A 25,546-nucleotide genomic window follows, 5' to 3' on the forward strand; every position below is an offset into this window, starting at 1 on the left:
TAAATCACTGCAGATTAAATCCAGTAGATTGAAATTTCAGTCACAGTCAAGTAGCTTGGATATGACAGAGCGCTGCCTTCAGAAGAAAAGAGTTTAAACGCTGTCAGGGCGCAGTCATCTTTCTTCCAGTCTGCTGCCTCCGCCCTGGGCCCTAATTCCCCAACTTCTGTCGGATGAACTTTGATGAAGTAAACCAAAGTGCAGACAGCTAGAAAAACTGACCCATGCAGAGAAAGTTGTACATGTCAGATTCCTGGGCTGTTTTAGTGTGCTCAGCTCAGTTTTGTGAAGTTTAGGATGTGATTTCTTTTAAACCTGTATGACCTCAACTGCAAATGTAAAATAGAAATACCTCAAAGACTAAACTATTTACACTGCCGAATAAAAATGAACAAAACTGGCCGATTTATGAGTTTGACTTACTTTATAGGTCCAATATATTGGTGTACAATTAAACACTGTACCACATCTGGTTTCTGGCACAACATCATCAAGCCTCTACCAAGTTTACATTTGCAAATCCATTATTAACAAAGTGTTCCCGCTCAAACCCATTTCCAGTTTATTCCCCCATTCATCCATCAGTTCACAAAGTATAATAGATGACATAAAAAAACACACTTTTCTAGCTCCATATCCAGCTTTATCATTGGCTACTCTGAATGTTTATATTTAACGTGTGTAGCGCATGGCATTTAGCTTGTTTAACCGGAGTCTTATTTGGGGGAATTACCAAGCTACCATCCCGGGTAGTATCAACAGGCTTGTTGTCAATAGACAATACTGCGAAACCCACCAAAGCAATTTCCTGTTGAGATAATCACACTTATTATTACTGTAAGACATTGGATTGTTTTTCAAATTTTAAAACGATTCGGTTCATGCCCACATTTACAACTGGAGTATAAGCCAGTTTTTGAAAACAATCAAACCGAAAAAGACCAACCCCTTGCCTTTAGCCTTCCTTCCAAAGCCAATCCCCTTAAACACAGGCTTGATATGTCCCACAGAGAGGGTTGCATAAGGAGTCACCTTCAAACACCATCCACCTACGTCATATCTCATTCATACATAACGAAACACCCAACAGCTTTGCTGATGTTAACTCTGGTTTGCCCTCTGGCATTATCCAGCCTCTTTTTTTGTTGGAAGATTTCTCTCTCCGTATTTTACTTGTTTATCGGTAGCGTCTGAACCACCCCTGCGTTCCTCCAGCCTTCAACAGTGCAGATTACATGATCGGACAAGGTTTTACAGTCTTCCATTAATATTAATATTAATATTTATGTTGTCAGATGTTTTGGTTTACCGATAGCTGTCCGGGAAGTAAAGACAAAATCACCTACTGCAGCATTTAGCCAAATACATATAAGATGGTCTCCAGAAGTAGACTGCCATTACAAAACTGTCATATACTCTGTATATCATTGTTCGGTTTCTGACCACATATGCAAGTGTATAGGGATTTTGCACACATGTGTCACTGCTAGGTTGCATGAGGTCCACCATCCAAAAATATGCAGCCAAGGATAGATCTGATGACATTGAATAAGTACCAGAAGATGGCACAAATTTTGCATTAACAGATGAGCACCAGGGGCTACAGATGTTTTTCCTACACTTACTGCAGCTGGAAGTTAACACAAACAGCGTAAAACTGTCTACGCTAAAGTCCCAATGTCTGTTACCTATCACACAACAGGGTCATGACAATAGACTGGAGGTTCTGTGGTTACCCATGAGGCCTTCAGGTAACAATATTGAGAGTTACATATATCCACCCTCACTGTCCATCTCTGCACTGTAAACAGCCTCTGTGCTCAGGAATGATATGATTCCATACACCTGATCACAGATGAGCCTCTCTACTGTACCACGCTACCAGGTGGGAAAATGCTTTAACTGTACACCTAGGGGGACCTATAAGGAACATGTTTGTTGAAACGTTATCAGTGAGTGTTTTAAATTAACATGGCCCAAAAATGCTAACATGTTTATAATCTTACTGAACTATCCTTCATGATTTGTGGGGAGTTTCTGTTTTTACATTTGCTTCTATTAACACTTCCTAGTGGTTTGCATGCATTTTTTGAGGAGGTCTCACATGCTCTTTCTCTTTTCACTTGCTTGCTTCATCCCTCTCTCCTTTACTTTCTGCCTCTATTAATTTACGTGATATCTTCCCATCAATAAATGCCCAAACTTTTCTGTCTTGTTTGTGTAAAAAGCACTCAAATGCTTGGGAACTGGACCAAGTAGGTTAAACTGGGTACGTGTATTAGTTTTTCTTGTCAATACAGTTTGAAAGCTCATGTTCTGCCAAGTAACAATGTAGACCCCACCCCCCTTCCTTCAGATCGATCAAAACTTGACGGCTGTCTCTCAAATGTCCAGAAAGTCCTTCTTTTACTCGCTTCTTGTGGACTACCATTTCTGACGTGCATGTTACTTTTTGGGTGGCAGCGTCACCTCTGTCAGACTCTCCCCCCGATGTTGACTGTTTCTTACTTCAGATGAAAAAGAACTTACTCAAGAGAGGTGTTATGAGTTTGTAATTGCTTCTAACCCCACCCCGATACACTTTCAGCCAATCATCAATGCGGCTGTGGTGAGTGCTTGATTGACTGGTCAGATATTTATGAAACCTCTCTTTACCAGAACCAGACCTACTGGGCCTCATTTGTTTTATTAAATTCAAAATATGCTCCTGTGAAGCCATCTGCATTTTCATATAATTGAGTTATAAAAACAAGTGCTTCTATGCTATAATGCCTAGAACACCACCGACTTCACATCTTCATATGATCTTTTTAAAAGAACATTTTTACATGCATTTGTTTTAAAATCGTGTCTGTATAAATGTTTTTTAAATAATCTCCATCATTTGTCTCTAAAAAGACAGCAGTAGCTAAATGCCTTTGCAGATTACAGACAGTTATCTTTACCCCTCCTTAACACTGACTTCACTGCTGCAGCATCTAATTTTATATTGCAGTTGCTGTGGAAATAATGAGGGTTTTTCTTCCGTCTCTAAATCTCAAGTGCTGTAATGTCTGTCCAGGGTAAATGGAAAACTCACAGCTAAATAAGGCAATAAGAAACACATCGTGGAGGTGTTACACTAAAGGGACCCAAGCCATTTAGAATCAGACCTAACCCTCATTAAGTGCATTTGCTTCAACACCATCTTAGTGGCTTTTTTTCTAAATACGAATACAGATCTTTTTTCTGCAAAAGGCCGCCTATTTCTGACAATTGCTGAGAGCAAAGAGAGTTGTGCGTAGGAAACTGATGCTAATATGAAATCTATGTGATATTAGAGCAGAGTTCCCTACAGTGTGACTGGGGTCCCTTTGAAATGTGCTGACTTTAGTTCTTCATCCTAGCAGTGACTGCCCTCCACTCGACATCCCCCACCTCCTCTTTTCCATCTGTGGTGTGTGTGTGTGCTCTTCTTCTTTCTTGTCCTGACATGCTTTTTGCCCCTCCACCGTAGGCTGCATGTTCATTCCCCTCCACCTTTCCTTCCGGCAGGTTCTATCCATACGAGATTTCACCTTGTCTCTCATCCGAATGTAATCTAGACCCCCAACCTTGACCCCTTCATCCCCTTTAACCTTCTTTAACCTTTAATACTACGTGGCTGCACATATGTCCAAGCGAAAAAGACAGCAATCCATGTAGAGCTTAGTTCGGTTTCTTTGGATATCGTTCTGTTCCGTTCTTGTTCATTTGTCCTCATTTTGTTCCGTATGTTGGCCGATTCCGTTTCTCTTTCTCTTCTCTCTCTCTCTTTCTTTAGTTTCGATTGATTTGTTTCTTTTTTGGTCTTTTTTGTGGTTCCAAATTACTTAGCTGGCATACTAAAAAGAATTCATTGTCTTTTTCCCATTTCGCTGCGAAGAACTTTCCTTTCTCCTCCCCCCCCCTCCTTTTTTTCTTCCTTTTCTTGTTTTTGTTAATATTGCATACGTGTCTCTGATTGAAATGGAAGGTAGGTAACGCTCTGCCTACGCACGTGGTCTCTATGCAGATGAGAATGTGACAAGCACCCTAGCTTGACTTCAATGTTTTCTCTCTCTCTCTTTCTATCTTTCTCTCTCTCTCTCTCTCTTTCCTCATTTATCTATAATGAAAAAAAAGTTGGCGGATTACGTTTCATTGTTTTCCTTCCTCCTCTCTCTTAGCAATATGTTCTCTATGATTTTTTATTCAATATTTCAGTTTTTATTTCTTTCTCTCTTTGGTTTTCCAAACCTTAAAATCTACCTTTGCTCTCATGCTGAAGTCTTCAGTACACTGCCCTCCCCTCAAATCCATCACTTGTCTCCGTTCTTCTTTTTGGTTCGGTAGAATGCATTCATGTTTGTGCCGCATCCCTTTTGTCTCTTGGTGAAATGGTACATTCGTCTTATAATTTGTTTTTGGATCATTTGTCTTTTATGTTTTGTTTTTTTTCTTTTGTTTTGTTTTTTTACTACAACACTGACATTTTTCTCCCCAAAGACTAAAGTTGATCTTACAGCTGTAGCTTTAGGGACAATTATGCTTTTATAAACATACAGTGTTTACTCAGTGGGTCTAATTCTGTCTTAGTTATGGTCAAGAAGATAGATCGCGATTTGCATTGCTGTGAAAGAAAGATATATGAAATCAAATTTTTAGGAGAGAAACGTTTATCAATCTTATGAGGTCCACCATTGCAAAAGTAAAAAAAAAAAAAAAAAAGATAAAGGCACCGGAGAGAGTTGGAGTGATGCAGTTACACCCAGATATCTGTAAAGTTCAGTCTTAGAAGTTGCTTAAAAGAGCTGGGGTTTCAGGTCCATTTTATTTGATTTGCAAATGTTAATCATTTTGTCTAGGACCTTTCTTCAGTAGGGCTTCTTGACAGTTTCACATCTTTTCAGGCCCATATCATGATGTTATCCATGACTGATAGGAGTCCAATTTTCTAATAAGTACTAATGCACGATTATATCGGTATCGGCAGATAATTGCTTTTTTAAAGATCATAGCATCTGCCTGATTTTTTAAATTTCGTTTCAAACTGATAATTACTGGCACATTTGTTTCCTGCTGGAAGAAGACTGAGCGACATTCTTTTCAGAACAAAAGACTGCCGAACATGTAAACAAAAAATAACTGGGCCCAGATTCTTCCATCAATGAAAGGCTGGAGTAGCATAAAGGCACAGCTAAAGCTACATTGCTTATGATTTATTGGTATTTATGTTTGTTCATTATTATTAATTGAATGTGTTTGTTTAGATCTATTGTTATATGTACATTGTTAAAATAATAAAGAATTTAAACGGTGAGCAGCCTCTGTAAGGACCAGTTAATAAACTAAATGCGGCTAATAATTTCCTCAGGAGACACCTTTCGTTTTATTTTTTTCCATACAGTCGGTTGAAAGCTAAAACATCCAAATAAATGCTACATTTGTCTGTAAAGTTAATGCAGGGTATTTTATCTTTCTCTACATTATTAATATGCATCAGTATCAACATCGGCAGATGTACAGATATAATATCTAACATCAGCATCTGCCCAGAATTCCCATATCACTGCATCCCTACTAATACGTGAATTGTTCATTGTGATTGGAAAGGAAAATACAATTTCCCCCGTTACTGAAAAAGGCAGAGATAAAGAATCGCCAGCGCAATGATGGACCTCATACGGTTAACAGTTGTTCCTGGGCAGAAGATGATATCTGTCAGAGGTTAGGTGCACCAGCTGGTAACTCCTGCAAATGTTTTCAATACGAGAGAGGCCATGTTTCCATGTGTGAAGATCTGTTTCCAAAACATGGTCAGAGTATTTTTATTGAACATGTGCATGCTTGCTTTGCAGACCATTCAATCTAATTGATGCTATAAGCTCTTTTTTTCTGTGCTAAATGACCAAAAAACCTTTGCTCTTAGCAGCTAACACAAAAACATCTGCCTGTACTAAAGAGTCAGAATCCCTTGCTACGTTAAAAGCAGGTGGTTCTGAGAAACAATGCTCAAAAGCTGTGTGTCCCAGTCCACATGACTCCTTTTCAGACCTTAATGATTCTTTTTCTGGATTTGATTTGATTTGATTTGGTGTGTCTCTTTGGTTTGGTTTTCATGCATTGTCTCATGCTCACTACCAGGGAAGGGTGTTGTGTCTTTTTCTCTTGCATTTTGTGAATCTAATGATGCACTTATGTTGCCCCACTTTTCCCTTCTCTTCATACCTTACCTACTAAAGGAGGGAATACCACTTTATTGGTAAGTGGATGTTAACCAAAAGGGAGTTAAAACAGAGTAACCATTAAAAAAAAAATTGCAGGAAATGGGTCGCTGTTCACATCTCAGCAATTGTCTTCAGGAAAAGCAATCCACAAGCAGAAATTTACTATTGAGTAGAAGACCAATTGTTTTCTAATTCGATTGAATCTATAAGTGTGAATCTTTCTTTTGTTCCTTCCATTTCTGTGATGTTCCGTCAAGTTGTCTGACTTTTTTTCCCTAGTTTTTATTTTCCACTTTTTTTCGTTTGTAGTCATTTGTTTAAAAAAAAATTGATGAAGTCCTCCTTTTCTGCTCAGCTCTTCAGTATCTGTCGCTCTCTTCTCTTCTCACTCTCTTTTCTCCTGATCTTAATATGTTTCACAGTTTTACATATTTTGTTTTCCCTTTCTTCCTCTTCTTTTCTTTCGGGATTATTATATTTTCAGCTCATTATGGTTTTGCATGCCAAGTATTGCATGCGCTGCACCATAGAGGACTGTCTATAAGCCATATCGAGAAAACTCCTAGCTCTTTTCTTTTAGATATTTACCGTTTTTTGGCAAGTACACCATAGCGCTCACTCTCTCAGGTGAAGACGCCTCTAATTTCAGTATATTTTTGTCATTTTTTATTTTTCTTCTTTTTTTTTTTCTTTGTTTTTGTTATGATTCATCTACAGAAGCTACGGTCACTGGCTTCATCCTCACCAAGTGAAGCCCAGAGGCAGACCTCCCCTAATGTAAGGGAAGCTAAGGGCCACATCGCCTCCTCTAGGACCCCTGGGGGACTGACCCTTGGAGAGCCGGGGAAGTGGGACGAGAGGCAACAACAGAGGGGTGCCAAGCACCCCTCTGAATCGGCGGGGAGACGAGGTGGCCGGCAGCGGGCTCAGGAGAAGAGCGGTCACTCGCCAGCTCAGAGCAGTGACTCTCAAACTGACCTCCAGTCCAAAGTCAAGAGCACACATCAGAAAAGGTGAGACATAGCTTGGTCTTTTTTATCCACTGACCAGTTGCTTAATCTACAAATCTCATTTTTCCGGTAATACATGTTGTCACCTTCTTATCAGAGTGAAAGTATCCCATTCATCAAAAAAGCACCATCGAGGAAAGGCTCCCAACCGACACCGCAGTACGTCAGCGTCCCCGGGACGACACCGGCACACGTCTGGCCGCAAGAAGAACAAATCCGTACGCCAGAGAAGCAGTTCCTGGAGCAGTGGACGCTCCTCTTCGCGCTCCATCTCCAGAGGACATACTACCAGCAAGACCAAATCCCCCCACACACGACAAAACAACTCTAGGTACACACTCGAGCAGATATTTTTACAAGGGCATTCAACTTTTCCATCAAAGTGTGTTTACCAAATGTCACCTTAGGATTTCCATCCAGTCTTCAGAAATTAAAAATGTCAAATGGGGGTTGTTCCCATTTGCTGCACTAACAGTCTCTGCTCTTTGATGAAGGGCTTACACTACATTCAGCCACAAGGTCATTCCACAGGTCAGGTACCTTTGTCTGAGGATAGGCTCTGGATTAAAAACACTGTCGCTGCTCCTCAGCCCAATGCTATGGTGAATCATAAAATGTTCCATTCAATTGGCCTTTGCCTCCCTATGGAGCTTGTAAAAGCAAACACTGACATGACAGTGTGGGTATAAGTGTACATCAGACAGTTGTCAAACACTGCTTATACTCAATGCACACTTTACAAACACACCCACCTTATTGGTCCCTGTAAATATGAAGTCAGTGTTCAGAAACCTGTAAATGAACCCAAAATGGAAGAATTTGCTGTTTTTGTCTCTCTGTAAGAACACATGGAGACTTAGCCTCAAAATAAGCACAAAAACACATGCATACAGACACTCCTAAGTTTCCCCTCTCCTGTGTGCCCCTGTAGGGAAAGAGACAGCCCTCACTACTCTGATGCAGAGAGAGCTCGCCGGCGCTCCCGCAGTTACTCCCCCATTCGAAAGAGGAGGAGAGACTCACCCAGCTTCATGGAGGCTCGCAGAATCACCAGGTAACCCTTATTCATCAACAGGAAACTGTAATATCCCATTCTCCCAAATATATCACATTGTCACCGTCTGATGTTATTTAATTTTAGATTTTAGTATTTACACTGCAAACAAGTTTTTCCCCTGAGTTTGCTTAAATTGTGTAATTATATCATTTGTTTAAATTGTTTGTGTGTGTGTGTGTGTGTGTATATATGTACAGGGTGGGCCATTTCTGTGGATACACCTTAATAAAATGGGACTGGTTGATGATATTAACTTCCTGTTTGGGACACATAGTATATGGGAAGTGGAAAACTGATGGGTGGTGACCATGGTGGACATTTTGAAGTCAGCCATTTTGGATACAACTTTTATTTTTTTTCAATGGGAAGAGGGTCATGTGACACATCAAACTTATTGGGAATTTCACAAGAAAAACAATGGTGTGGTTTTAACGTAACTTTATTCTTTCATGAGTTATTTACAAGTTTCTGACCACTTATAAAATGTGTTCAAAGTGCTGTCCATTGTGTTGGATTGTCAATGCAACCCTCTTCTCCCACTCTTCACACACTGATAGCAACACCGCAGGAGAAATGCACATCTCATATCACATCATTGTGTTTTTTGTGAAATTCTTAATAAGTTTGATGTGTCACATGACTATCTTCCCATTGAAAAAACAATTATTGTGTATCCATATAAATGGCCCACCCTGTATGTATATATATATATATATATATATATATATATATATATATATATATATATATATATATATATATATATATATATATAAAAAAATTGATCTATAAGAATGTGATAAGATGTGTGTATATAATGTATTTCATGATATTCTACACTTATTTTCCATTGTAGTTTTACAGTTACAGACTGTAGCCCATCTGTAGCCCATCTGACTGTAGCCCACACCAACACCACGTCAGTGTCACTGCAGCACTGAGAGTGATCCTCCACACAAGAAGTAACTCCTGCTCTGTGGTGGTCCAGTCTGGGTCCTGACCATTGAAGAACAGGGTGAAAGGGGGCATGATTTGCAGATGGACTGCAGTCTGTAATTGTAGAACTTCAAAGTGCACCTTTATGGTCAGTGGAGCTGGCAAAAATGGAGAAGAAGTGTAGATTATTAGAGTCTGTCAACTGTTTACCAGTGTATACCTTTATGTGGGGTGTAATATAACATTCTGAGGATAATAAAGAAAGGATAGAACATGGGTTTCCAGATCCAGTATTAGCATCTCTAATGTTTGCACTTTTGTCACACTTGATCCAGCATGGGATCAGAGTGGGAAACCCTGGTCTAGACTTTCACTGGGGAAGTGTAACACTGGCATCTAGTGGCAAACTTTTCCACCACAGGCTCTGTAGTCGTACAGTTTCACACTGAAAAGGAAGTCTGAAACACATCAAATACTAACCATCCACTCGAGAAATACCAGCAATTTATGAGCCTCTCTTCCTGACAGGTCATTGCATAGGCATACGATCTGTGTCCAATTACAGACTGAGGTCCATGTTTTATCATTAAAGATTTATTTGCTCATTCATCACTGGTCTGTTCCTGACTAGGAGATCATTTCTGACAAGATGATATTTGAGTGGTGGACCGTTCTAAACACAGGCACGGTGGTGTGTCAGACACAGTGGTGATGGTGGGTTTTAAAAACCACTAAGAAAGTGGTCTATCACCCAAAAATATCTTACGAAGGGCTAAAGGATGGTAAGCACAAACTGGGTCATCAAGAGCCATGCTACAGGCTTAATGCAGGTGCTTGTGATTGTAATATCTCATGAGAGATTTGTTCTTGCAGTGATATACACAATGTGAGCAAATAAATCTAATGTCCTTTTTCTCTCCTGTAAATGAAGTGAAAGTAATCTCAGGCTTCTCTCAGGTGCCGATGCTCTCAGTCCTCGGATGTGTTGGTAGTGAGTAAATGAATGTGTATGAGCTCACTCTTCCGCTCCTGTACAAAGGTGCTCAGAAGACAGCAGATGTGGGAATGTCAGCGGACTGGAGGCAGGGTTACCGTGGTAACTGTTGCCGAGCAGCAGGACTCTCCTAGGCCTCTTCTCTTCATGAACACGTTTCGGCGAAGCAGCAAACGCTCAGCCAGAGTCCCAAGAGTATAACTCACCTCTCCCTGCATCTTAACCCTTTCGCTTTTTCTCACTCTAATACGAAACAGTACAGTGGCCACCTTCTGTGCTGCCTTAAAATTGCACTGCCTTAATGTTACAGTAGACTTACCTGACTTAGGTGATATCAGGAGGCCCGTCAAACCCATGCTCTGTGTAACTCTAAGGTTGCATGAGATCTAAGTGAATTTCAAATTACACAATGGCTTAATGGCTTCTATTATGTAATGTTTTATATTTTATATTTTTTATAATATCTGTGCATTGGAAGCCTCTTGATAAAGCCGAAGTCATCTATAGGCTCTGTTTTACTCACCACTTTTAAGGATTTCATTCTGTGTCAGTTAACAGCTCTTAGCTTGCAGCAACAAAAGCGGTGTGGGTGCTTTCAGTTGACAAATGGAGTGTGTGTGTGTGTGTGTGTGTGTGTGTGTGTGTGTGTGTGTGTGTGTGTGTGTGTGTGTGTGTGTGTGTGTGTGTGTGTGTTGTAACACACCGTATTAACAACTGACAGCTCATCTCTGTCTCTTCAAAGATACTCTGTCACCTGCAGAGAGGTTATGTTTAACGACTAACACAGTCAGCCACTCTCTTTCAGTCTCGCCACTCTTCCAGCAGAAACTAATTACAGCACTACAGCTCACTATGTTAATACTGTTTTAACTTTAAATATCTGTATTTACACAGTGGACACTTATCTTTCCAAAATGATTTTAATTAAAAGCTTGTTTTCTTAGGTTGTTTAAATTAGATCCCTGTATCATGTGCTCATTATTAAAGCTTCTAAACATATCTAATGTTCCAAATATATAAATTAAGCTTGAAATACAGCTGGTTTTCCTAGTTGTGATGTCACAATACAGGCCCAGTGAAGGGCAGCCAATCCGAACAGAGAACATTTTTATATATCAGTCTCACAGGCACTTGAATGAAAACCTGTAATAAACATAACAATGAAAATTTATTACAGGCATTACTCATATTACAAGCACTAAAATAATTCTGAATTTGGATTATTTTGAAAGCTAAGTGTCCTCAGTGATGACACGAAGGATTATTGTTTTAAGTGTGTGATTGTCTCTCCTCACCCTGTCGTTTCTGTAGTGCACGAAAGCGACCGATTCCGTACTACAGGCCCAGCCCCTCGTCCTCCAGCTCGGCCAGCAGCTACAGCAGCTCCAGCCGCAGCCGCAGCCGATCCTATGACAGCTATAGCAGCTACAGCCGCAGCAGGAGTCACAGCCGCAGCCGGAGCAGGAGCCGCAGCAAGAGCAGCCGCAGCCGAAGCAGGAGTTTCTCCAGAAGCCCCAGCCAGGCTCAAAGCTATTATAGCCACAGCAGCTATGAAAGCCCAGGCTTCTGAGGAGAAGGGGAGAGAAAGATGGATGGATAGACAGATGAATCGCTGGAGGAAAAAGCAGAGATGAACATGTCTTCTAAATAAGCCGGAATTGTTCCTTACTTTTTCCCTTGCGTAAGAAGGAATTACGTTTTTTTAATGTTTTGGCTCAAAACATGACCCAAAATCAAAATAAATAATCCAGCGTCGAAAATCCTGAAAATAATGTGGCAAGAACATCCATAGCACTCTATCACACATACAGAAATATCGACATCGTCAGCAAATATCAAATGCTGTGTTGCTAAGACGACTTTACGTAACGTACTGCATGGGACGGTCTACGGACGCCAAAAAGCCGTGAGAACAAAACGAAGAAAAGCACTTTCCTGTCCAAGAGAGACTCTTCTTATCGCAGAAGTAAATCATGGACCCCTGGGCACCTCCGCAAGGACCCCGCTCTCTCAACGATTAACGTCACGATTACAGCGGCCGGCTGCAGTGTTGAACACAATTGCGTTTTTGTGTTTTTTACCTAAATGCTCACCACACCACATTTACCATCTGATTTGCATAAATCATTTGCATGAATTAATAACCTACCTTCTAACAGGTCCCAAGGTCTGTGACCGTTATCTACTCACTGGATAAGTGAAGTGTCAGAACTCCTGGTCAAGTGAGATGATTTATTTATTATCTAAATAAAAATAAGTACACACCCTCTCCATCTGACCAATGATCTTTCAGACATTATAATGCACCTTTACATTTAATTTTTTTAACATATCAGGAGGAAAAGCATAGAACACAACCCGTGCAGAGGTTAAGAGCGTATTTACTCTAGCACAACTTCTGTTTCGGATAAGGTGCTCAGTTAAAGGCACTGAGGGTTCATTTGATTGTTTCTGCAAAGAATTGAAGTGATTTACCTTTGTATTTTTATCTATCATGTTCACCTCAGCAAAGTAATATTACGTGTGTTCAATGCAGAGTATCCGTTCACTTATATTCACTTAGAAAATCGACTAAACCTCATTTGACCAGGGGTCTCCAAATATTTTATACATTGTCCTGGGGCCTTGTGCACGTGCCCAATATTTCTTTGATAATCCATCCCTGTGAGGAAGTAATGAAAAGAAGAAGAAGGATCATCCAGCAGAGATGAATGTAAACAGCTGGAAGATGAAGTGTAATCACTGGATGGCGCCTTGCACCGTTCTTCTTCCTCTTAAAGACTGTCAGTCGAACAAAAGCGAGAACAAACCACTCTACTTAGCTCATGTTTTGTTAGCGGAAGGCAGAGACTGTGTCTTTTCTAAACAATGTATTATGACTGTAAGGTAACGAATGCCGGGATGCTGCCGTGTGAAGGTCTAAAAGCGCAAGCTCTGGCTGTAAACTATGCACTGTATATCCCTCACTATAACCGATTTAGGCTTTGTATGTGGAAGCGTTAGCATGAGGAGAGGTCACAAAGCGTGTACATTTCTCTTCTTCTACTCCTCCTCCTTTACCACTGGGTCTTGTTAACATTTCCATTTGGGATGCACCTGTTTGTAGAGAACCTTGTAGAGGACTGCATCATTTCGCTCCCACTTCTCTTCAGCTGTGGTTAGTGCATACGCGGTCGTATTGCTACGTAGAGCTTTGAATCATTTAGTCTCTTCGTTTCTGTACAGTTCCTAAAGACTTTGCTATTTTTGTTGTTTTTGTTTTATTTTCTACCACACTGTAGGTGCCCTGAGGTACCAACCCTGAAACCAGGCTGCAAAAACACCCCTGCACACATCTTTTAGACCCTATTTATTTTAAAGTATGTACTAAATTATTTATTTATTTGCTTATTTCATTGATTACTGATTGTGTTATTTATTTCCTATTTATTGTGTATTTATTCACTCTGTATTTAATCTTGCTTTGAAAAGAATTTTGAATAAGAAACTAATTTAAAACGTAGGACTTGTCATGAAGAGATTTAAATTGTTTAGACTGGACCACACCTTACACCCTCACACTTTAAAACCCTGTTTATACCTGGCATTAAAACGTGTCCCGTATTTGAATGCAGTGTGGAAACACATTTAAAAGAAATGTTAAATGGGATCTGAGTAGTTGGTTATGCATTGATTTATGTTGCATGTGTATAAATGAAATGCAGCTTGTCTTCATCTGAACATTGCACTGGAAAACTTGTTCTGATCAGTATCTGGATCATTTTCGATTAGAGAAGGGCAAGTGTTAACACGCCGGCTCTTGACAGGACGATGATCTGATCTCTGTGATGGCTGTTAATGCCGAGTGTAAACAGGGTCTTAGACACGCTACTGAATCTAAACTTCACTGTGATGAGCGTTTTTGAATCTCTAAGCAGAGGATATTGATCATAAAGCGAGCAGCGTGTTAGCTGCCAGGAATTTCAGCGACTTGATTTTAAAATTTCATTCTAGACCAGAAATAATGTGCTTTAAATTCTTTTTAGACTGTTTCTCTGATAATCATTCCCTTAGCCACTCTTATTTTTCCCTGAGAACTTGCCCAGAACTAACTGGAGGAGTCGTGCATGTGGGTACAAGCTTTGATCTGGTTGCAGTTTTTAGCCTTTTATTAAATTTTAAAGATGAATTTGTTTTTTAAACAACAGCTAAAGTGTATTTCTCTGTAATAAAAATATACCCACACTTCTTAAAATTTGATCACAGTTTTCCAAATTGTCAACATGACGTTTTTATTGAGGTCGGTTCTGATCAACTCTGCTGTGGGCGTGGAGGACGTGTTATTGTCAACCAATGTTACTGGCCCTTATTGACGTCCACCCGCGAGCCTAGAGTGAGGGACTATTTCCATTTAAAGTGACCCTCCCTTTTTTGGGCATTTTCCGAACTTGAACCTGGGGTGGAGTGAGTTGAGACCAGGGTGGAGCGGCAGTTAATCTTTAACTACAGTCATAGCTGACCCTAGATCAGATTGGGCTTAATCCTACCATTCATTCTTCTATGATGTTCACTGGGATTGAAAAATGAGCTGATGATGCAATCAGGGACCTCCCTCAGTCTTCCTCCCCCCCACCCCTCCTCCACTGACTCCTCTCGTTTGTCACAGTGTTCAGTCACCCTTCATGTGATTCAATAACCCAGTCAGTAAAGAGACGATTATAGCGCTTATCATGGGATTGTACAAAAGTCAGTAGATGTAGTGTACTAGTTATTATTATTATACAAGAAAATAAAAGTATATACCAATGGAAAACAAACCCTTGTTGCCTTTTTTCTTCATGGAAGCGTCCCTCTCTTTGCACTTCATACATTCAGCCACATGGGGCGCCCACGTGCCTTTAATGTGTTATGTTCTTGTCTTCTCTCTTCTCGATGACATCTGAGAAAGTCTCCAGAATATTCTTAAGTCTTGTTTGGGCTTGAGAACACACACATTAGACACAAAACAGGCTCTGCTTCTGTCAGACCGTGGACTAAATAAATAACACAGTTCTGGTGTTGACTAGTTATTTGAAAATACCGGAACTCTGTTCCAAGCCGTAGTTAATAAGTAAAACTGAAAAAATTACTGAATACTCCACCATTTTGTACAACACTTGCTTGGCTCTTACATTAGTGATAAAGGCTCAGTGGGGTCCTAGCACAAAGTGGCAAATGATATAAGCACACTTTTACACCCTTGTGAGACACAAGCAGACACACACACACTCACACAATAAGTAAGTCTTCACAAAGTGAATGTAATGTCCCCACAATTCACTGACTTACATTCACCAATAGCCTTTGACTGTTAAATATGTACTACTAGCTTAACTCTATGGTGGTCCCCACATAGAAGACTGATGTGAGTTTATAAACAGCTCTACATACCCTCTCCTTTCACCTACACTGTAAAAAGAAAACTGCTTCAATTGGTAACAAGTAATTCAATTAAGTTGGATCAACTGTTTTCTTTTTACAAGTCTAAAGTAATGAGATTAACACAATCAGCAATAAACTGAAATAAAACATACACCCTTCTTTACTGAAGAGGATTTCCATCAGTGTAAAAAAGATTAAATGTACATCAGTATTGTCATGGGTGTATCTGCTGTTTTTATAGGAGAATTTGTGTGTGTGTGTGTGTGTGTGTGTGTGTGTTTATCCAGCTGGCTGCTTCTCCACCTGTTTCTCCTTGTTTTCCTAGGTCTGCTTTTTGTAGCGCTCCACCCTTGTGGGCTCTGGTGAGTCCGCTGCATTGTGAATGGACAGAGTGAAGCTGAGCTGATACAGTATATTAGGGGCAAAAAAGGCAATTCACTGGAATCTCACATTGCCTGTATTTAGATGCCTTTGGAACTGGGTAATGCAGGGGTGTGTGTGTGAAAGAGAGGGTGGAGTTTGTGTGTTTTGCACAATTTTACTGCAAAAAAAGAAAGCATTTCACGTGTTTTTACAACAAAAATGATTCATTGTTGAAACTGAAAGGGAAAAATGTTTTTGCTTAGTTCCTGACCTTAAATTTAAGCTTAGAAAATTATTTTTTTAAATTATATATTTAAATATGTATATTATTTATACAGAATTCTATACTGTACATATGTGACATCATATTAGTTCTTTATGGTTCTTACATCTGTTCTAAAAAGTAAAATTAGAAAATAATACAAAGCTATCCTTACATTGTTTATCTCCAGTGTAGTAACTTTACAGGAGAAGGAAAAAAAATCATAACATTTAGTTATGATTCAATTTTGGAGCATTTCTGTTGGCCCATTTCTTTATGAAACTGTTGCACAATGTTAACAGCCACTGTGTACAAACAGAGATGTACTTTTCTATGGACAGCGACAGTATGTTCTTCCGTTTGTCCAGTGATTGTGTTTGTGTATATATAGAAAAGTGATCACAATTACCAGCAGAAAGAATTTCACCAGGCCCAGGGTCCAGCTGCCCTGCTTTGAATTCCATTCTGCTTCCATGTCTGCTGCGAATAGACTCTTCTAGTCACTTCTATAAATATCCGGTTTAGGGGAGGGCGATGACTCTCAACAGAAAGTTTGGGAGAGTGCGAGAGAGAGAGAGAGAGAGAGAGAGAGAGAGAGAGAGAGTTAGAGAGGTGTGTCCTTAAAGGGAGGGGTGGTCAGTTACAAGCTTATAAATGTCCACCACTTTGAAACGGGTGGTACTTTCCAGAACAAGCTCCTGAGGGCTTCCAGCAACAGACAGACTTGTCCAGCAATGGCCGAGAGACGAATCCCCTTCACCTTCCTGCGAGGACCATCCTGGGACCCTTTCCGAGACTGGTGCCCCAGCAGCCGGCTGTTTGACCAGGCCTTTGGGATGCCCGCCCTCCAAGAGGAGCTGCCCATCTTCCCCGGCAGCCACTGGCCTGGCTATGCGCGTCCGTCTATGATGGCTGAGATGGCTTCTTTGATGCAGGGCCCTGGGGCAGTCGGTCAGGTGGCCAGTCCTCCTATGGTCACAGCGCCAGTGATGTCCAACCCGGTGTACGCCCGCGCCCTGTCTCGCCAGCTCAGCACCGGCATGTCTGAGATCAAACACACAGCCGACGGCTGGAAGGTCAGTCTGGATGTCAACCACTTCGCCCCAGAGGAGCTGACCGTCAAAACCAAGGATGGAGTCGTGGAGATCACAGGTAAATACTTTAAACTGTGACACTGAATGATCACCTGAGGTCAAGTGACATGTCTTGGGAATTGTCATTGTTCCCAAGCAGGTTAAACTATTGCAAACCAATGCCATGTTTAAGTGTATTCCCTGTAGACAATAGACTAGAATGTCCTTGGACCAGGGTGGTCAAACAAATGGAAGAAACTTGAAAGATACAACTGCATCAGTTGAATAAATTCAATTTTTATAAAAGCAATGTATTTATTTAGAGCAAGGAACTCCAGGGCACCACTGCTTCTCAGTTCTGTTTTGTGTTGCTGCCTTCTATCACACAACACTTCATCGAGCTGTCACCCAAACATCATGACAGCTTGCTTTTGGCTGCTGGAGGCATCTTCTCTCGCATGCCTTTGAGGGAAGTTTGCCCACAAAATGAGACAAAATGTGACAGCTGCCCGTTAATACATCAATGTGACTGACGTCCTTTAAGTCTCTCTGAGCTAGACTTGTATTAATTCATTCATGCATCATTTGTAACTGCTTCATCCTGATCACGGTCACAGTGGGTCCACAGTCGGACCCTGGGCTGTGCACCAGTCCCTCACAGGGAACAGAGATGTTGTCACTTATTAAGTATTATTAATCTAAAACTGCACAGAGTTTGTTTATTTGAGCTCGAGCTGTGTCTTCTTGTTTCTTGTGACAATTTGGAAGATTTGATCAATTTAGACACTTGTTCTTACCTCAGTCATTAATATTTATTTAGCAATTAATTTTCAAGGCGGCACTGTGGAGCAGCAGCTAGTGTCGCAGTCACACATCTCCAGGGACCTGGAGGTTGTGGGTTCAAGTCCCGCTCCGGGTGACTGTCTGTGAGGAGTTTGGTGTGTTCTCCCTGTGTCTGCGTGGGTTTCCTACAGGTGACTGTCTGTGAGGAGTGTGGTGTGTTCTCTCTGTGTCTGCGTGGGTTTCCTCCAGGTGACTGTCTGTGAGGAGTGTGGTGTGTTCTCTCTGTGTCTGCGTGGGTTTCCTCCGGGTGTTCCGGTGTCCAAAAACACAAGTTGATAGGTGGATTGGCGACTCAAAAAAAGCGACCGTAGGTGTGTGTGTGAATGAATGTGTGAGTGTGTGTGTGTCGCCCTGTGAAGGACTGGCGTCCTCTGCAGGGTGTATTCCCACCTGTGCCCAGTGATTCCAGGTAGGCTCTGGACCCACCGCGCCCCTGAACTGGATAAGGGTTACAGATAACGAATGAATGAATTAAATTTCAGCTACAAGCTGATGGTTGTGGTAAGTCTAATATGTCTAATCTGTACACAATGTATATGTTAAAGCAAGTAAATTCAGTGAATCATTTTTCAGCAGCTCCTGGCACACATCATACGTGTGTAAACACATAATTATTGTCTGAATCTGCATTACAGTACAGACAGGTATCTAGTAAGGCTTCTTCTTTTCAGATTTTGAATTTTTGAGTGCTTAGTGTTCTCCTCTTGGCACGTAGAACGGTTAGTGGCACTGTGAAGTGTTTTAACAAAACACAAATCAAACAGCACACTGCTGATGAAGGAAAGCAGATACAGTACAGTGTAAACAGACTGTGAGGAGGGATGTGTGATGAGAACCTTCTGGATCTATTCCACTCATGCGGTAATTGTATATACTTGGCTGTAGAGGACAGAACCTGATGCTAATCTCTTAAAATCTGTCCTTATTTCAGTTCCACTCCACATTAAAGCTCTCATAATTCTATATCTTAGAGTGTATATTGACTTCATAATAGTAATAATGATAAGAAGAATAGATGTATAATAAGCCTGTAGTGAACCTTGGAAATGTGGTATTTGGAGTGAAATATTTTATGAGACAGAAGTATATGACATAGAACTGTGTGTGTGTATATATACACACACACACACACACACACACACACACACAGTCACAGTGTCGCAGTCACACAGCTCCAGGGACCTGGGGGTTGTGGGTTCGATTCCCGCTCCGGGTGACTGTCTGTGAGGAGTGTGGTGTGTTCTCTCTGTGTCTGCGTGGGTTTCCTCCGGGTGACTGTCTGTGAGGAGTGTGGTGTGTTCTCCCTGTGTCTGCGTGGGTTTCCTCCAGGTGCTCCGGTTTCCTCCCACAGTCCAAAAACACACGCTGGTAGGTGGATTGGTGACTCAAAAGTGTCCGTAGGTGTGAGTGTGTGATGCCCTGTGAAGGACTGGCACCCTGGTGTATTCCCGCCTTGCGCCCAATGATTCCAGGTAGGCTCTGGACCCGGGTTACAGATAATGAATGAATATATATATATATATTATTCCTTATCTCCATGCTCAGTTTTGCTACACAGCATCGTAAACACAGAACTCCATCTGATTTTGATATAAAAGCCTTTCATTCCAGGACAAAGATAGGAAGGAGGGAGGAAATTGTTGGGGGAGTAGGCCCACACTCCCCTCCCTCGAAGGTCTCGACTTACATAACTCCGTTATCTCAACCACACTTTCACAACACAGCTGAGAGTTAACTCTGTCCAGGCACATTCTGGGGATGAGTACAAACACACGGTGTAAAATAATCATTTGATCAATAACTGATTTTGCTGGGAAAAGTGGAGAAATGTTCAAGAAAATTAATACTTACTTTTATGGCATTTGGCAGGCACTCACAACCACAGCCACTTAAGAGCCTTGCCCATGGACTCACACAGAGTGGTGTTCCTGCCCTAACTGGGATTCAAACCCTGTTGTGTGGAGAGCAGTTGTTCTACCCACTAAACTATAACAAACAGTTTAGCCTTACATTAACCTTGCCAAATGGTCAATTAGTCCACTTTCATTTAAACTCAGCACCTTGAAAATGACCCAAAGGGGTTGGAAAAAAATCAAATATGGGAACAGTTAAGACAGATATTACTAAACATTATAGTTGCCTTGTCTGACTGGATCATTACAGCCTCTAGTAATGATGGTATTAAACATTAAATATAGCCATAATCATGAGTCACCATGCACATATTGTCCCTGTGACGACCCTCAGAGTGAAGGGTAGAGGACAATCTGGGGTCTCTTTAAGCCTTTTGGGAGAATAGCTGGGCTCAGTTTCCTGAGGTTATCAGAGTCGTCGTCAAAACAGAAGAGTTGTGATAACACTGGGCTGTCTGAGATGAAAGGACGAGGACATTTCCAAACACATATATCCCTTGTCTGACACTAAAGAGCAACTGTCTTGAAGAGATGGAGGTGCCAGTCTTCACAGATTCAGGCAGAACTGCAGAAGAAATAAGACACTTAACATGTCTTCTGATATTTGAAATAGACACGAGAAAAAAAGGAAAATACTTTCTTCATAAATAGAATCAGAACTGATCAGTTAGTGTTCTCCTTCAAGCATGCTGAGCTTTAAAGTGGCATTGTGTCACAGCAGGTGACATGTCCTAGTCTTCACCCTCTCAGAATGTAAGTGAGGGATTTCTTGCTAATGACTGCAGTGATCACATATATGTGGAGACAGTTGGGTGATGAAAAAACACACTCCATTTCACCAAAACAAACCTAAATGCAAGGTAGGCATGGCGGTGCAGCAGGTAGTGTCACAGTCATACAGCGCTAGGGACCTGGAGGTTGTGGGTTCTAGTCCTGCTCCGGGTGACTGTCTGTGAGGAGTTTGATGTGTTCTCCCTGTGTTCGTGTGGGTTTCCTCCGGGTGCCCCGGTTTCCTCCCACAATCCAAAAACATACGTTGGTAGGTGACTCAAAAGTGTCCATAGGTGTGAGTGTGTGAGTGAATGTCTGAGTGTGTGTTGCCCTGTGGAGGACTGGCGCCTCCTCCAGGGTGTGTTCCCGCCTTGCGCTCAGTTATTCTGGGTAGGCTCCAGACCCACCATGACCCTGAGCTGGAGAAGCGATTACAGACAATGAATGAATGAATAAAATCTAAATATGATATCTCCCTGCAGGGAAACACGAGGAGAGGAAGGATGAACACGGCTTCATTTCCAGGTCCTTCACCAGAAAGTACACGTAAGTACAGTATTCAGAGTGCCACAGTCATTATAACTATAACTAAGTAATTATATTCATATAAACAATCCCACAAGAATCACATTATACTAATGAAAATCACTGTCCTGAAAGAGTGTCAAGTTATTTTTTGCAATTCAAAATATGTCTCATGATTTGAAAACAAACAATTATGAACACAATATGTAGTATTATAAAATGTACTATAAGATCAGTGGATCACAACATTGTGAAGGCTTTAAGGAGCAGGAAACATCATTTTAAATGCCATTCTGACTTAAATTAATCTGCTTTTTGTGTGATATTCATTCTTGTTGAATATTTAAGATATTTTGTGTTTTGATTCTGAGGCTGAACCACACAGACTGGCAGCACTTAGACTCTGTTCACTCCAGCAGAACATTACTCTCAGAGAATTCAGAGAAGCTTTACTGGCAGGACTGCTGGAGTACCATGTTGCCAAAGCAAATAAACATTTCAGAACACAGTGGCTTGATGAACTGTGAAAAACAAATAGAATTACATAATCAGATTTAATTAATTAGTGTTACTGGGGAAAAAATAAGGCAAAGCTATAAATATACAGTACAAAAAATGTGAAAAGAAAATGAGAACGTATTTGCGTATATAAATAGAAGTAACAGTTCTAGTAATTTAACAGCGTGTGATTATATATTTATATTGTACAGGTCTAACGTGGGTCAAGAGGTAGAGAGTTAAGGCCTTTTCACACCGAGTCCGATTTTTACGTACATAAAATTTACGTACGTAAATTTGAAAATAAACGCACGTATATTAAAACCGTCGGATTGCAACGCTTTTTGTTAAAAATCAGGCCGACCAATCAGAGCGCCGTTGTCATGGTTACAGACCAATCTCATGAGCAGGAAGACGACAGGTTGAACAGCTCGTCTGAAACAAAAGCTTAAAACATAACCATCGCGCTGATAATTAAAATGCGGAAGTTAAAGAAAATATTATCATTTTAACTGCGTTAAAAATCGCATCCGTTTTTTACGTGAGAAAAAATAGTACTGTCCTTCAGTTGGTGATGGTTTATTTTTTCTTATAGTATCCAACTTTGGAACGATGTTTTTATTGTATGGTAAAATCATGACGAATGGACATTTTTCACAGAGAAACTGCAGCTCTCTCTCTCTCTCTCTCTCTCCCCTCCCTCTATCTACTTCTTCACCCTCCCTCTTTGACGCACAAGCTCTGTGCTTCCCTGCAGTTTTGTCGCCACCTAGAGGATGTGTCCTTATATAATCCTTAAACTTTTATCCATTCCACCTTAAATGGCGTAGCAGATTCGAACAGAAATCTTACTTCAGCATCGTTATTTTTAGTTTGCACGCGGGCTCTGTTGTTTTTTTCTGTAAAATCTGCTGTTGGCGTCCTAGCAGGGGCTTCCTCTGCTTGTGAAGTGTGCTTTATGTGACGAGTGGGATGAGATGATCCGCTGCTGCTACTCCAGTTCTTTTAACACTTTGACATTTCATTGTAGAACATAATTTTTTTGTTTGTCATTGTGGGTCGAATGTTCCCTTAATTCCAGTGGCTCATAAATAGTTACAGTGTCATTAGATAAGGCCATGGTTAGCATTAGTATTTTCTAACCAAATCTAAGGCTGACCCCTGCCTGAAGGTGCTTCAGCAATACGTCCGGTAAATGGCATTACTGCAGTCCCATTAGAGATCAGCACTGTGTCCTATTAGACAGACCAAATCAATACCATCTCCTCAGACCCAGCCCTGGAGGCCTATAGTCCTGCCTCTTTGTGTTTCTCCAGCTCCAGCCTTCCTGATTCAGCTTACCAAGGATGATTAGTGTACACTGCATGGCAGAAAGGGTCTAGACATCTGCTCATACAGTGTTTCTTCTGAAATTAATGCTATCAGTAGTGAGTTTGGCCTTTTTAGCTACAACAATAGCTTCAATTCTACTAGGCTTTTTACTAGCGGTAGTAGAACATGTCCGTTAGCACTAGTGACGTCAGGTGTTCATGTTGGAAGGATTGTTCTGGATAAGAAACACCACTCCAACCTGTTCCGAAGGTATTGGATAGACCCTGTTGCTCCTGAGAATGCAGCTGAGGGCTTTAAAGCACTCTAACCAATGCTTGGCATGGGGTACAATGACCTTAGGCTAATGTGTGGCTCCTCCAAATCATCCTATTTAATGTCAGATGTTTCTAATATAATTGTACAAGCGTGCAAGTGTATATCTGTGGTGTACTTTAAAATAGTTGTATTTACTAATGTAAGCAGGAAAATAAAAAGTAGCAGTAGTATTCATTTATATTCCATAGAGTGGGTCCCCCATATGGGTGTGGCTATATTTAAATTGGTTTAGTACAGAATCTCTGATAGAACACATGCCACTAGGTGTCAGTATAATAGCTGTGAAAAAAAATCACTGATCTTCTCATTCCCTTCTTGTTTTCTCCAGGCTGCCCCCTGGTGCTGATATGGAGACGATCACCTCTTCACTGTCCCCTGAGGGCGTCCTGACAGTGGAGGCGCCACTGCCCAAACCAGCCATCCAGTCATCTGAGATCACCATCCCTGTGAACACAGGCTCCATTACCAAGAAACCAAGTGAAACCAAGTGATGTAGATGAACTATCCTGAGCAGCACTTTGGGATAAACCACACACTCTCACACAAGTAGTTTTTAAACAGTGTTCAGTATGTGCACACACACACACGCTTGGACTTCAAGGAAAACACAGATGTTATTCAACCTAATTTCTACTTGCTGCATTTGCACCCCACCAAGGATTATTGGTACATAATAAAAGACATTGGAGTGGTTTTGTAGTGTTGTATGCACTTTTGACCTCCACACAGCAGACTAGGGTTCAGCTCCCTGCTTGGGCAGCAGCATCACACTGCACCAATGACAATCCATGGGTAAGCCTCCTAACATTGCAATGTCCTGGCTCGTCTATAGTCATTTTGTAAGTCTGTCTGGATACGTGTCCACTGCTATCAAATTTGTATTGCAAATACGTTTGGAGAGATGTTTTCTGGTCTTTTTTCTAGTACTTTGACCAAAATAACCAGCTGTACCCCACAAAAGCAGCAGACAGAGATTAGACTGAACAACCCTGGAGTATTTGTTTAATTCTAAGATAGGAGCAAATTGCATAGGCATTGCATGCTCTCTTCTGTTCCAGTGCATGCACTAGAGCACATTACCACACTCTACATGGAGGTAGATTTCTTTAAAGAAGAGGTTTGACAAAAAAATAAAAAAAAAAAATCAGGTTTACACAGTGCTCTGCTCACAGCTGTAGTTGTTCAGCCCCTGTGTGTGTGTGTGTGTGTGTGTGTGTGATCTTTATCTCAGCATCTGCATCAGTGCCATATGTTGGTTGGGTGGTAATTACATACTTCATTTGAATAATGGAGCAAACACACACACGTACACACACACACACACACATACAGACACTCCCACTGTTTTATTTTTTATTATTACTTTTTTTAGACTTTACTCTCTCTCTCTCTCTCTCTCCCCTCTCCCCCTCCCTCTCTCTCTTTCTCCCCCTCCCTCTCTCTCTCTCTCTCTCTCTCTCTCTCTCTCTCTCTCTCTCCCTCTCTCTCTCTCGCTCTCTCTCTCTCTCTCTTTCTCTCTCTCCACCTCTCTCTCTCTGGCGCTTCCAAGACACTCGACACACAAAGGGCTTTAGTCCCCACAGAAGACAGTCCAAATTGGCTTCTCATTTCGTTTTGGATCAATCAAATCTAACATTACTTTGAGAAGTTGATCTTAAAGCATGTTGGTTTTATAAAGTTTGTAATATGCTGTACTTTCAGTTGTTTTAAGGACAGCAACTTCCTTAAAGCTAGCTTTATGCAAGAGCTCTGTGAACTGTTCAATAAATGTTTTAACTTCATATTTTTGCCTTTGTGTCTGTCACACACGACATGTGAAGCCAGACCCTACTTCATATTGAAACCTCGCTCACACAAAGCCATTAGACTGTTAAACACACTTGAAGGAGAACATTTGCTGTTCAGTTCTGTTATACTAGCTCACAAATTCCCACGAGGCCAGGCCAGAGGTGATCTCTTGGAATCATGGGATTTAACTTATCCTTCCCGTTAAATGAGGTTCACCTTTTGAAAATGTCCAGCCGAGA

At 41.1% G+C, this 25,546-nt stretch overlaps 2 protein-coding genes across 3 annotated transcripts in view; both read left to right on the top strand.

The window, feature by feature from the left end:
* srrm3 (serine/arginine repetitive matrix 3) overlaps positions 1 to 15,004 on the top strand; it is a 106,023-nt gene extending 91,019 nt beyond the window's left edge. For both annotated transcript variants that reach the window (XM_066661089.1, XM_066661090.1), the window contains exons 12-15: positions 6,945 to 7,240; positions 7,335 to 7,568; positions 8,169 to 8,291; positions 11,536 to 15,004. In XM_066661089.1, the coding sequence (XP_066517186.1) occupies positions 6,945 to 7,240; positions 7,335 to 7,568; positions 8,169 to 8,291; positions 11,536 to 11,794 (912 nt within the window). In that variant the 3' untranslated portion in view covers positions 11,795 to 15,004. The remainder of the gene's footprint in view (positions 1 to 6,944; positions 7,241 to 7,334; positions 7,569 to 8,168; positions 8,292 to 11,535) is intronic.
* Positions 15,005 to 16,940: 1,936 nt separating this feature from the next.
* Positions 16,941 to 25,304, top strand: hspb1 (heat shock protein, alpha-crystallin-related, 1). The gene is made up of 3 exons (XM_066661564.1): positions 16,941 to 17,401; positions 21,332 to 21,395; positions 23,848 to 25,304. Exons 1-3 carry the CDS (start codon positions 16,984 to 16,986, stop codon positions 24,008 to 24,010), a joined length of 645 nt encoding a protein of 214 aa, XP_066517661.1. The 5' UTR covers positions 16,941 to 16,983; the 3' UTR covers positions 24,011 to 25,304.
* The last annotated feature ends 242 nt before the right edge of the window (positions 25,305 to 25,546 follow it).

This window comes from Hoplias malabaricus, chromosome 2 (genome assembly GCF_029633855.1).
Source record: "Hoplias malabaricus isolate fHopMal1 chromosome 2, fHopMal1.hap1, whole genome shotgun sequence".
In the NCBI taxonomy this organism is placed as follows: Eukaryota; Metazoa; Chordata; class Actinopteri; order Characiformes; family Erythrinidae; genus Hoplias; species Hoplias malabaricus.

Coding starts and splice junctions, on each gene's coding strand:
- hspb1 (XM_066661564.1), top strand. CDS start 16,984: ATGGCCGAGAGACGAATCCCCTTCACCTTCCTGCGAGGACCATCCTGG. Junction 17,402..21,331: donor TGGAGTCGTGGAGATCACAG/GTAAATACTTTA, acceptor ATCTCCCTGCAG/GGAAACACGAGGAGAGGAAG. Junction 21,396..23,847: donor TCCTTCACCAGAAAGTACAC/GTAAGTACAGTA, acceptor TGTTTTCTCCAG/GCTGCCCCCTGGTGCTGATA.